The following is a 13121-nucleotide window of genomic DNA, read 5'->3' as shown; positions in this document are numbered from 1 at the left end:
CGTGCGTTAGATGGTGATCATCTATGAATGAAAGGTGGATATGGTCGACTAACCTTGAAGAATTGGATATGTTTATGGATGAGTCGTGAAATGAAAGTATGTGGGGGAGAAAGAGTTGTTTTCAAGAAGAAGGGGGGGTGTAGGTATATGTGACGAATTCAACTTGACGCGCGAATTCTCAAACCTCATTTTCTGCATTTCGTCAACCGACACAAACAACCCCTTTTCCTCCCATCGTGCGTATCTCGTCCAAAACTGCTCGTTTCTCCCTCGTCAAAGCTGATATGGATGCATATCACCCATAGCTACACAATGATATGCGTCAACTGCATGCATGTATGGGAAGAAGAGGATGAAAAAGGGAGATCAAGAAAAAGTCACGTGATCACGATCATCTTCCTCCGGATCTAAAACGCCGCGAGCAGATTCGTAACCCCGAGAGCTGATGGACCTGTTTTCTCTACCGTTGGTAACCTTATCAAAACCGAAATACAGCATCTCTTGAAGCTCAGGAAATTCTCGATCAGCACACGACGAGCAAACAGGATACTTCGTCATGCATTCCCCTCTTCCGGTGATCGGTTCATTCAGCACGATTATTGGGTATCTGTGTTTTGGTCATTTGATCTTGCCACTCTGTAGTACGGTGGCCCATTCCTCCGTCGATTTTCGATGATTGCTCTTCATTCTTTTCACGAGACCAGTCAATGATACCCGCGGAAGGTAGACCGATGGTTTCTACTGACATCAGAGCCATATGCATCGATATCGCTGGCAATCGTGTCATGTGGCACCTGTCCCACAGTGGGAAAAGGGGCAGGTGGACAAGCAGTGAGGTGATCTGAGTCACCAAGGGGCTGTGAGATCAATCTTCGTATCCCAGTATATCTGCACAGCACTTGTGAGCATACAGAGCTGTTCCTCAGGACTTTTGGGATGGGATGATGGAGAAATGTGGAAATAAAATCTAGTCATAGGCAGACAGCGCATTGCCGCAGCGATCAAGTCGGTTCTTGTTGTGCTAGCCCGTTTCATGCATCAGCGGAAAGCATCAAGAGGCTCATGATTGCATAGCTCGCATCTTTGTTGACATTTCCGCCGCCTTGAAGGAGTCTGCGTGATCCATGATTGCGGTATGAAAGGTCTCAATCCGCTCAGATGCAGAGATTGACAGGTTGCGAACACCCAAGATTTGTTTACAAATTACTATCTCAGGGTAGAATGTTTGTTTTCGTCAACAGAGTTGATCAGGCACCATCAGCTTTCCCTTTCTCTGCGAAAAAACGATGACGATGGAAGTTTGACTTTACGGTAATCAGATCTTCCCGCGTATCACGATTATCATATCTCGGAAATATCAATGTGGCAACCTAGCAACAGTATGCTCAATAACTCGATCTGTTGAACCTGCCTCCCACATAAGACACTCAGGTCGGTTTTATCTTTTACTCCCCTTTAGTGGAAAGGCTTCCCCCGTGGGAAAGTCAGCACGAACAGAATTTTGGGAGGTTGTCGTCGAGCGGCTCCGTGCATGATAATCCAGAATATGAAATGCATAGGAGATGGGTCACATAACTCGAGAAGATAATTAGTGACGAGTCAAGCAAATTGTTCAGACTGATCAGGATGGGTAAAGGCACTAAGTCCAACAAGGGGAAAGCTCCCGAGAACGATGCTAGTAAAAAGCGAAAAAGAGGGGATAAATCGACAGCTGAACAACCTAAGCAGGTCGAATCGTTATCGTTATTTGGAAACGTTCAGAATTCAGAATTAGACGACATCTTCGCTAAGAGTGTGAGTGGAATCCTCCATATCGTCTTTGACGAGAAGTCTGGGCGCTGACCTATGTCATGTCGTCAGAGCACCTTTGCAGCTCCTGCAGCAGCCATAGCTAGCAGTTCCAAACTTGTCTCTCAACCCGAAGCAGCTCAACCAGCGGCCAAGAAGAATAAGGTAATAGACGCACCTGAGAGCGATGGGGAATCGGACGAAGAGTCAGACGAAGCTGAAAATCTGGAAGATGAGTCGGATGACTCCGAAGGCCTCAATGTCGAAGCTGGAGAACAACCGTCACAGGAAGAGGACGCCGACGAAGATGAACAGGAATCTGAGGCGGACAGCGAAGATATGGTTCATGAAAGTCTGAAAGCCAAGGCTGAGAAGAAAGCGAAGAAAGCGAAATCGCTTGGAAAATATACACCGCCGGGAGAGACTGCAGCAGATAAAGATAGGCGGACGGTGTTTGTTGGGAATTTACCTTTGGAGTGTGCTCAGCAAAAAGTGGGTTGATATACCTTCTTCTTCATCACGTTCTTCTGCTAATCAAGCGGCCGGATACAGTCTGCATTACATCAATTACAACGACACCTCCTCACCTTTGTGCCTTCCGCAAAGATTGAGTCGGTCCGATTCCGCTCAGTACCATTCGCAGCGCCGACTGCCTCCCTGCCGACGGATGATCCAGAGAAAGACGCTACGCAGCGAGTGAAGCGGGAGAAAGAACGTGCAGCAGCTTGGAGAGCTCAGAATGAAGGCTTAGATGTGCCAAGTAAGAGGTCGAGGGGTGGTGATGAAGAGCCTGAACAAGGCAAGATTTTCTTGGATTCTAAAGGCAAGAGGAAGGTAGCGTTCATCAAGAAAGATGTGAGCCAGCCTTGCATCCCATTTCATGCTCTGCTCCTCTGAGCTGACCAAGGTTTCGTGAACAGTTCCACTCTGAGCTCGCTTCATGTAACGCATATGTCGTCTTCGCCCATCCCCATCCTGATCGATCTGCAAACGTCGCTCCAATCCTCGATCCCTTCGAAGCTGCTACGACAGTGCTATCCGCCAATGCCAGTACATTCATGGGTCGGACTATCAGGGTGGACTCGCTGCGGCTCCCATCGGCAGTAGCACTCAAATCTGCTGGGAATGCCTTGGCAAAGCGAGATGCATGGTTGCCCAGTGGTACGGATCCCAAGAAGAGTCTGTTCGTTGGTGGTCTAGATTACGCATCGAAGGAGGAGGATATCAGGGTCTTTTTCGAAGAATTGGTCAAGTCTGAACGAGGGGGTACTGAGGATAAATGGGTGACGGGAGTCAGGATAGTGAGAGACAAAGAGACTCAGCTGGGTAAAGGGTTCGGATATGTGCATTTCACCGTGAGTCAGCTTGCTGAAACCCACTCACAGGCCAGATAAGATCAGAAGCTGATCTTGTCCCACTTACTGTTGCCTGACTTCATGTAGGATCGAGAAAGTGTAGACGAGATCTTGGCGTTAGATTCGAAGAAGATCAAATTCGCCAAGCGATATCTACGTGTGCAGCCTTGCAAAACCCTACCGTCTACCAACACATTGAACAACACCATCAAGACCATCGCATCCAAAGCGACTGCAAGTTCTTCGAGCGGAAAGACAGATAAAGACAAGGACAAGAAAGGTTCTAAAGTCAAATCGTACGTCTCGGCTGGTCCTATACCGAAGGGTAATCCAAAACTGGGAGAGAAGATCAAGGATCTGTCGAAGGAGGAAAGGAAGGTGTTTAAGAGCAGTGATGCCGATAGACAGGCTAGGAGAATGGCTAAGAAGAAGGCCAAGCATGCGTTAGAGAGGAATGAGAAGGGTGCTGTCAAATTGAATTTGACTAAGAATGAAAGGGAGAGGACGAAGGGCGCGAAGCCGAAAGCGAAGAAGGGCAAGAAGAGGGCTCCTTCTGCCATAGCGAAAATGAAGGGTTCGCGAGCATGATTGTGCGATATGAACCGTGCAAATGTATGTGTATGCACGTATATTCTGACATCTTAGCCGATTGCGTATGATAGTATGAAATATAATACTTGCATGCAGGTATCTGGCGATGGGGTCGAGAGCAAGTTTTCACAGACCGCACAAATACACGCCAAATTGTGCGGACTGATTATTCCATTCCAATCTCCCTCGACACACCCAGCGGTAGTGGTGCAAAACCACTGAACCTTGCTGGTGCAATAGGAGACGGGCACAGGAAAGTCAATCGCGCCGTTGACAAGTTGGTCTATACTGTTCTCGCCAAGATCTCAAGATTTTTCCCATCTGAATATTGGAATTATCAGGATAACGTGTCTGCCGTATTCAACGTTCGGAAATGTCCTGCGATCCCCACAATGCCTTCATCACCACCCACTACTCTATTCGACTTCAATTGCTTGACCTTCAGAACATATACGAGTCAAGTAAATTGGCTCAAGCAGGTGGTAAAATCCACAAATAGCTGAATCACGTTTTCGTTTCTAACGGCGGCGCACAGGTGAGCTCAGGCACGGCAACCTCACGACTGTATCGCGTTTTATCAAAACAAAGCAAAACGACAACAGGATTACAACGCAAAAAGCAAAATCAAACCTCTACGACACACTTGCACTTCATCAGCAAAGGCGAAGCACTGGAAGGCTTGCTTGTGGCTGTAGATGCTTATAGCCATCAACATGAGCTCCGGTCCCGGTGGAGGGGCTACTTCGCCTGTCTCATCGCGAATGACCAAAGCCGCCTTCTTTCGAGCTAGATCCCCTCCAATAGATAGAAACGGTACCACCAGCCCGATCCCAACCCCGGGGATGTCGACTGGCGATGCCTATGGAAACTTGAGCGATCTGGCTGGGAAGTTTGATGCTGCTACGCGACTGGAACAACAAGCCAGTAGTGGTATTAATTCATCTTCATCTTATGGTGCAGGCCCCAGTTCTTATACTTACAACCGCGACCCAAATGATAACGCATACTCTCGTCAAAATCAAGCATCGAATCTCCAAGCTCCATCCCAGGCCCAAGCAGGGCAACAGCAACAACATGCGCATCAGAATGGGTACTATGACTCAACACCAGCAACGGATGGACATGCGGCAACGCTAGACAGGCAGAATCACCCGTCCCGCCGCGGCCCGTCGCCTGTACGAAGACGTTCGACAAGGCCTTCGCAACGTACCAACACCAATAGTACCACTCCCACTTCGCCTAGAAATCTGCTGGCTGGTATACACGGTGTAATGTCTGCCCCAGATTCTGCAGCTTCCCACTCGTACAGCCACGACGAATCGGAGAGGTATGAGAATGGCCAAACAGACGGGGAATTGAAGGAAAGTGCTATAATGGGATTCGCGGAAGGGTCGGATGAGATGCTTTTGGCTCTCTTGGCTGGACAAGCTGCCGTTGATTGTGAGAGACTACCAATAAGTGGATGGGAGGAAGTAGAGAGCTGGAAGAAGGTACGTCCAAATGCTCATTCATACCCGTATCTGGAACATGAACAGAGTATTCATTCTGCGAGTTAACGATGATGTACGTGTGTAGGAACTGTCAATACTGTCGACTCGACTTGAATCACTTCGATCTAGACATCAGCGAGAGATCAAGATCTTGACTGCTGCTAAAACACTGCAAAAGCTGAACAACTCGAACAAGCGGATGTCGAGGCAGACTATGGAAAGTCTTGAACAGGCTGAAAAGAGGGTCGAGGCCGCTGAGAAGGTGAGTGGAGTGGTCTGCTGCTTCATCAGCAAGTGGTCGTGTCGTTGTGACCTTGAGCGCTGATCCGGGTAAATACATGATACAGGAGGTGTATGTGCTGCAAGACCGAGAAGCTGGTCTGCGTAGGAGGTTGATGGAACATTGGTCTGGAGTGATGGCTTGGGAAGTCCGAAGGCTAGAACGCAGCTCAGCAGAAACCCAAGCTCGTTACGATAAACAGTCTATGAAAATCAACAACCTCAAAGACCGCGAAGTAGAGCTGATACGGCAGAATACGGAGAAGGTCAATCGAGTGCAAGAATTGGAAGAGATGGTCATTGAGATGGGCAGGCGGGAACGGGCTATCGAAGAAGAAGCCAGAGATCTCGATCACCATCGTGCCAGGCTGGAGCAAGAAAGGGAAGGGTTCCTCATTGAGCGAGAAGACTTTCAGCGGGAGAGGGATAGCTGGACCGCAGAAAAGAGGTCATGGGATAAAGAACGCTCGTCATGGGACACCGAGCGGCGCCAATGGATTGAAGAGAGGGCAAGTCTCATTGGAGATAGGCAACGATTGGTTGAGTCTAGTCAGGTCTCGGCGAAGGATCAAGCTGTCATGGATCAGATTCGATTGTCCCTCGGTGGACTCCTGGGTAGAAAGATGGGCTCAGTGGGCGAACACGAAGTCTTACCTGCCCTTGAGGAGGTGAAAGGATTGATTAGTAGACGAGAAAGGGAGGTAGTCAGTCTCAGAGACGAGATGAGGGAGGTCAATATGGGGCTTGAGGAGGAGTTGAGGCGCGTTGGGGAAGATAGGGATGCTTGGAAGACTAGAGTTGACCAGGACGAGGCAGCTCGAAGAGAGGAGGGAATCGCTTTGACCAAGAAGATCAGGGTGAGCGACTGCTGACTGATCCCTCCTCGCTTCCGTCTTTCGGGTTCACTCACATCCGATCACTGATGTTGCTTGTCTCGCAGAATCAACAAGAGCAGATCAATGATTTGTCCTTACGGAACGAATCCCTCTCTTCTTCTCTTCAGGCCGCTCAAAATGCAGTGTCTTCCATCTCTTCCGATACTTCACAAGTCAGAACCCTCCAGGCCAAAGTGGACGGACTCTCATCCGAATTAGAATCAATTGCTTCACAATTCAACTCGATCTGGTCAACACTGCCTCCGCCTTCCAAGCGTGTGCAAGCGGAGTTGATCGATCCCCGAACGGGGAACAGTAACTCGTCGCTAGCAAGTCCAAGCAAAGCTTTGAATTTTGCTGCACTGCAAGAGCTATATCAGCCGCACCATGAACAGGTTGGAGATATCAGCGAAACGTTAACTCGGATCCGTGGAGTCATTGAGGACAGCAAGATACTGGTGCAGCGCACTGTCAAGATGGGTCAAGAGAGGGAGTTACTGAAAGGGAATGCTGCCAAAGCTAAGAAGCTGGTAGAGGAGAGTACCAAGTCATTAGTGACGTATCAGCAGTAAGTCTAACTCCAAGCTTCAGCGGTTTTTCCTATGATTCAATCGAGATCGGATCATGTTAAGTGTGCTCGTTGTGTTATCAATGGTAAAGCGTTTCACTTGATCTGACTTGATTCATCTCACCCTAGACAAGTAGCGGTCTTGGAGGATCAATTGGCTAAATCGGGATCTACCGAATCGCATTTCCTCGACGAGCTAAATAACCTCCAATCAACCCTGGATAACGTCTCAGCCTCCAAGCGAAATCTGGAAACACAATTAAAAGATACGAATGGCAAGTTGGCCAGATTGGAAGAAGCCAACGATGTCTTATCAACGAAAGCTCTAGATATGGCCCAAATAGCTGAAGATGAACGCAGTGCACTCTCGAATAAGCTGAATAGCGAGCTGGAAGATGTCAAGAAGAAATTACAGATGACGGAACAAGATGCTGATGAGGAGAGAGCTAAATCACAAGGACAGCGAATACAATTACTTGATGAGGTAAGTTGATCCTCCCTTCCTTGCTGCTTACCTCTTCCTCTTCCCCTTGACGCGATGTAACGAACGCTGATTTGGGATTATGGTAATAGCTTAATTCGCTTCAAGCTGAAGTTGGCGATCTGCGAAAACAACTCCGAGCGAAGTCGTAGACCAGTATTATCGTCACATCGCTGCCAGATCCTGCCATAGTCACGTGCTACACCCAATGACCATCCATTGAAAGGCCGAAAGGCAAGTGAAATAGCACCTCAAGATATTCATATAACCTTATAAACAGACAACTTTTCCAATCTCAATTTCATTCTTGATTCAATCACCTATGATCTTACGTTCTTCATGCCTCGCTACGAATGCTTTTCCACGTTTTCCCATGTTTTCATATGAATAGATGAATGCTTTACGCTTATGCAGATAGATGCTTCTGAGAATAAAAAATAACAACAACAAGAACATCGTTACGCCCCAAGCATGAGGAAGAAGGACAAAGGGAAGGTAAGCCTTCGCTCTCGCTAAGCACGAGGTCCCGAGAGGTCATTTCGATGCAGAAACACACTATGATGTCAGCGAAATCAACATCATGGCCAAGTATCACTATATCACCTCTGTTGTCCACATCCTCAATGCCATATAAGTCCAGTCAAATGCAAGTGCAGTCCATCTCTTGTCATTAGATCTTGGTGCTTCGTGTTTCCGCACAATAAATCATTATGGACATCGATACATTTTTTTCACAAATCATTGACTCTGAAGTTGATAATAATGCTACTGAAGACTACATTCCTTTCCGTTCCGCATACAGCAACTCAACGCTATAACTCTCACGCACAGCCAACAGCCCACAGCCCAAAAACAAATCTATTCCGCTAGATGACCTATTCACCACACAACGAACCCCGAATTTCTGTACGAATGAACCCACTTAAGGCTTGATGGCGATCTTGAGGGCTTGTCGAGTGGCCATCTTGTCGAGGGCTTTTTGGTAATCCTTCAAGTCGAAGACGTCAGTGACCATACCGGTGGTCTTGATTTTACCAGAGTCCAAGAGGTCGATGGCTCGGGGGAAACAGTATGTCTGGGAGAAAGATCCAATGATTCTCTTCTCGTTGACGAAGATGTCGGTGGGGGACCACGAGGGGAGTCTGGCCTTGTCCTCGTACACACCGTACACCAAGAGGGTTCCACCTCGGGTGACGTAGTTGATAGCGTCGTTCACGATCGACTCGACACCGGTACATTCAGCGACGACGTCGAAACCGTACGGGTTATCTTTCTTGATTTGGGCCCATTGGGAGGCGGCGTCTTTTCGGTCGAGGTCGATGTAAGCATCGGCAGCGTCGACTTTTCGAGCAATGTCCATCTTGATACCCTTGTTGGCGGCGATGGTGATGTGAGCAGCACCACCGAGCTTCATCAATTGGGCCAAGATCAGACCGGTGGGACCGGCACCGATCAAAAGGACCTTGGATCCGAAAGGCATCTTGAGCTTGTCCATACCGTGGATAGCACATGAAGCGGGTTCGAGAAGAGTGGCTTCCTCGTCGGAGAGGTTCTTGATCTTGTAACATTTGGCAAAGTGGCTAAGGAGAGGAGAGGAGTCAAGAATCAGGTAGGTCAGCATCATCCCAGAGAAGAGTTTGATCAGAAGTAAACAGCTAATCGATGTACAGCGGGAAACGACAACTCACTACTTGATGTAATCGGCGAATCCACCATCTCGGGCAACACCAGCAGGGGTGAAGTGCTCACAGAAGAGCTCGTCACCCTTTCGGCAGTAGTGACACCATCCACAGGTCTCTCCGACATCGGCAGCGACTCTGTCGCCGACAGAGAACCCTTGAACGTTCTTTCCCATAGCGACGACCTTACCGACAGCTTCGTGTCCTGGGGTCAAAGGGAATTTCGAGATGAATTCTCCTTCGTGGATGTGTTGCTGTAATGGAACGAGACATCAAGATCAGCTCGTTTCGACTCGACTCTCGCGGATCGTTTTGAAAGAGGATATGTGCGAAATACCCGTACTCACGTCGGTACCACAGACACCACAGATGTCGACTTTGAGGAGGATCTCATTGTCGTTGATGGAAGGCACAGGTACTTTCTTGATCTCGAAGTTTCGAGCCTGTCATGTCATGTCACGAGGTCGTGGCATATGACAATGCATTGTAAAAAGAGGCGGAGGAAAGTAGCGATGATCAGTGTGTTTGTGTCGATTGAGTTGTCGGGAGAAGGAAGGAAGATACGACGATCGGTGAATGATGGGAGATGGACAAAGAGAAGACGCGAGTACGAATCAGCAAAGATCCCGCTTTTCGATTTACGTTTGCGTCAACCGATGAAAATCAGGACTCACCTCATGGTAGTACAAGGCGCTCATTTCAGATGGTACGTTGGACATTTTGGATAGATTGATTTGCTTGTTGGTTTGGCTAATAAACGAGAGTAGGTGGGGATGTCATGTCAGCTCTCATGATCCCCTTTATATAGTATGCGGCTCGCTCGATCCAGTAAAGAGGTAAACGGGGGTCCGGATAATGCATCCGGAGGGATGAGCTAGCGGTGTTACTGCTGCACTAGGCCATGATGACTCGTGACAAGCAAATAAGACATGAGGCTGGAAGTAGGATTGATGGTAGATAGGGTCAGGACGGGTCGATTGATCGAGTAGACCCGATCTGTCCGGATCACCTTGTTCATCGCCTTTATTGTTTTCGTGTCTGTCATCCGTCCCTCTCCCCCACTTTCGCCGTGTACATCACACACTGTTGTGTAGAGGCGGGAAGTATCGATCACTCACTTATCAAAGACAGAAGAAGTGGTATTTTATGCTACAGTAGAATTATCGTTTTTGCTTATGCTTAGAGAAAAGAAAAGAAAGAGAAAGAGAGAAATCAAAATGATAGAAAAGAGGGTTGTCAGTCTTGTATCTTGCATCTCGATTTTCTTTTCTTTTCCATTCCATTCATGCGCATTCCCAATTCAATTCGATATCTCTTTGAATTCAGGAGTTTGGCTTTGGCTTTGGCTTTTTCCGAGCCGCTTTTGATCTTTCCTCTTTCCTTTCTTCCTCCTAAATCCCTAAATCAGCTGCTCTGCTTAGGCAGTTAGCTAGATCCTGCCAGCCATATAGCACATAAGGCCATATGCAAAACAAAGGACCGAATAGCTTGTCCGTACTGTGCATATGTATTGACGGGCTACGAGGCGATTTGTGAGGTTGAGAGGAAAACCCTGATTCAAAAGTGAATGACGTCGATATACCAGCTTTTACCCTGTTTCACGTAAGATGGGTCCTGAACACTCAAGCTGAAAATACCGATCATCCTCCGTATAACCAGACTTTGAGCAGACTGCCACTTTTGATTATCGTAAGATTATGGCAAGTGTAAGCCTCACACGTCAGTTCCCGCTTTTTGTACGCGGCACAGAGTATACACGTACACACACACAAGCTTGCGTACTGTATACCAGCCTACACGCTGATAGATCCTTGAATATCCCCATGGACAACTTAGCGGCAGTTGACATACTAGGGACATATGACATACTACTACTGTTCACCCCTTGGTGCATGCTTTACCGAGATGACATCAAATAACAAATAACGAGGCAGAGATCCTTCGCAAGCGAGTTCAGTATGATGTAAGTGGTCACAACGCTGCGGCAGTTGCCGGACGGATTAGGAACGAGGATTGGTGTAGTGCGGACCAAAGTGCATTCCAGCCAGCCAACTCAGGAGATTCCAGCTGAACAGAATTATAACAAATGACGAACGCTTCAAGCGAGTGCTCATAACCTCGGAAAGCCGATGGGTGACTCCGATGAAAGAGTCTACTAGGCTAGGCGCGCGAAATGGAGATAACGTGCAGAATGTGGGTGTTATCAAACGCTTTGCTCATTGATAACATGAGAATGAGCACCGTCAGGAAGAGATCCTGGCTGACCAACATTTGCAAGAACTCGACTCGTGATTGCAATCTGATAGCCGGTTGAGCTCAGTCCTTCAAAAGACAGAAGACAAGCCGAAGAGAGAATGCCATTGCAGCTTACTTCGAAGATTTTTCTGAAGAATAAGAAGTAACAAAGTCATCCAAGGGACATTCAAATACATCGCGACATGTAGATCACCTCCTCGTAATTCGCCGCGTCAAAGTCATCTTCTTCTTTCTCTGAGGTAACATGAAAGCGCCAAAATTGGGTGGAATGAGGAAAATGAGATAGATAAATGACATGTCCGAACAAATCGTTTACTAAGAGCAAAAGGAAACAAGGTATTAGCCACGAAATCCTTCTTCGCTGGATCAACGATGTTTTAGTATAGAAAGAGAAACTCACTTTGGCCATCATCATAGTCACGAATTCGTTGTAGTCAATCATACCATCCCCTATGAACAGCGAGCAGTCGCTATCAGCAAAGCCGTCTCTCTATTACGCCAAAGCACCTGTAAAGGCTGAACATACCATCTTTGTCGGCTTCCCTGATCATTTCGCTGATTTCAGCATCTGAGAGCTTCTCACCGAGGTTGGCTATTGACATCACTGTATGAGCGACTGCACGAAGATTACACCCTCCACTACGGGCCGAAGAGTAAGGATGAACCACTTACTCATGACGTGTTTCAACTCGGCGGCAGAGATATGTCCATCGTTGTTCTTGTCGAACACCTATATTACACGGGCAGACAGCCAATAAGTGATTTGTTTGAGCCATGTCAGATGCAAAATATCTGATCTGATGCTGAACCCACCTTGAAAGCCTCTCTGATCTCGTCCTCGGAATCAGTATCGTGCATCTTCCTAGCCATGAGGGTCATGAATTCGGCAAAGTCGATCGAATTGTTTCCATCGGCATCGACCTAATGAGACAGGAAATGAGCTAACTCTTGGAACTAATCGAGCACGAGAAAGCTCACCTCGTTGATCATGTCCTCAAGCTCAGCTTGGGTGGGGTTCTGACCGAGCGATCTCATGACGGTACCGAGCTCCTTGGTGGTGATGGTTCCATCTCCGTCTGTTCACACCAATGATGGAATGATGGTTCAATGTAAGGGAGGGCAGAGGATGGTTGTGATTAAAGTTTGATTATGTTTGCGGTCATCCGGGCAAGGATTCAGGAGTCGTCAAGTATGGGTAAGAGCAATAGTGAACAAACCAGGTCAGCTACCTCACTTCGGGAGCCATCCGTAGTGACTGTCACCACACGACCGACTCACCCTTGTCGAAGAGCGAGAAAGCCTCCTTGAATTCTACACAATCGCATCATCACAGCGTCAGTCGTCCACATCACTACGAGTATCCATCTCGCCAGAAGCTGTGCTTCTCCCAAAACAGTCTAATGTGACATACCGGCAATTTGTTCTATTTGCACACAGCGTTAGGGAGGGCAACATCAGCTCAGTTCAACTTTGGCATCGTAATAGATCTAGACATGTGGGTCGCAGTGCTAACCTTTTGTCTGTGACAAGCAGTTTACATCAGCTACTGCTCACTTGATGTGAATCGCTGGGTTCTTGTGGGGCCTTAGCGGTCCCATGGGTAGGATGCGGGACAAGACAAAACACTCACCAATTGTTCAGCCATTATGATCAATGAGTTTGTTAGTCAGTCAATCAATAGTTCGTAATAATCGTGAATGAGTGCTGTTGATCAGCTATGAGAGCGTTAAAGGTTGAAGGTTGAATGATGATGATGTGA

At 47.7% G+C, this 13121-nt stretch overlaps 4 protein-coding genes across 4 annotated transcripts; 2 read left to right on the top strand and 2 right to left on the bottom strand.

Moving 5' to 3' along the window:
• Positions 1–1626: 1626 nt before the first annotated feature.
• On the top strand, positions 1627–3731 carry I303_102878 (uncharacterized protein; the record flags this gene model as incomplete). The annotated part of the gene is made up of 5 exons (XM_018406224.1): positions 1627–1794; positions 1861–2280; positions 2341–2643; positions 2709–3143; positions 3231–3731. The coding sequence occupies 5 exons, from the start codon at positions 1627–1629 to the stop codon at positions 3729–3731; spliced, it is 1827 nt and encodes a 608-aa protein (XP_018264718.1).
• A 716-nt stretch (positions 3732–4447) lies between these two features.
• Positions 4448–7579, top strand: I303_102877 (uncharacterized protein; the record flags this gene model as incomplete). Its single annotated transcript, XM_018406223.1, has 6 exons — positions 4448–5224; positions 5310–5486; positions 5572–6360; positions 6444–6946; positions 7076–7430; positions 7520–7579. 6 exons carry the CDS (start codon positions 4448–4450, stop codon positions 7577–7579), a joined length of 2661 nt encoding a protein of 886 aa, XP_018264717.1.
• Positions 7580–8349: 770 nt separating this feature from the next.
• I303_102876 (chlorophyll synthesis pathway protein BchC) lies at positions 8350–9825 on the bottom strand (the record flags this gene model as incomplete). Its single annotated transcript, XM_018406222.1, has 4 exons — positions 8350–9007; positions 9116–9360; positions 9454–9549; positions 9781–9825. The coding sequence occupies 4 exons, from the start codon at positions 9823–9825 to the stop codon at positions 8350–8352; spliced, it is 1044 nt and encodes a 347-aa protein (XP_018264716.1).
• Positions 9826–11674: 1849 nt separating this feature from the next.
• Positions 11675–13007, bottom strand: I303_102875 (calmodulin; the record flags this gene model as incomplete). The annotated part of the gene is made up of 9 exons (XM_018406221.2): positions 11675–11677; positions 11763–11812; positions 11889–11954; positions 12035–12092; positions 12176–12283; positions 12341–12438; positions 12641–12673; positions 12876–12882; positions 12993–13007. The coding sequence occupies 9 exons, from the start codon at positions 13005–13007 to the stop codon at positions 11675–11677; spliced, it is 438 nt and encodes a 145-aa protein (XP_018264715.2).
• Positions 13008–13121: the final 114 nt, after the last annotated feature.

This window comes from Kwoniella dejecticola, chromosome 3 (genome assembly GCF_000512565.2).
Source record: "Kwoniella dejecticola CBS 10117 chromosome 3, complete sequence".
NCBI classification, from domain to species: Eukaryota; Fungi; Basidiomycota; class Tremellomycetes; order Tremellales; family Cryptococcaceae; genus Kwoniella; species Kwoniella dejecticola.
This window is presented reverse-complemented; position numbering and strand designations above follow the sequence as displayed.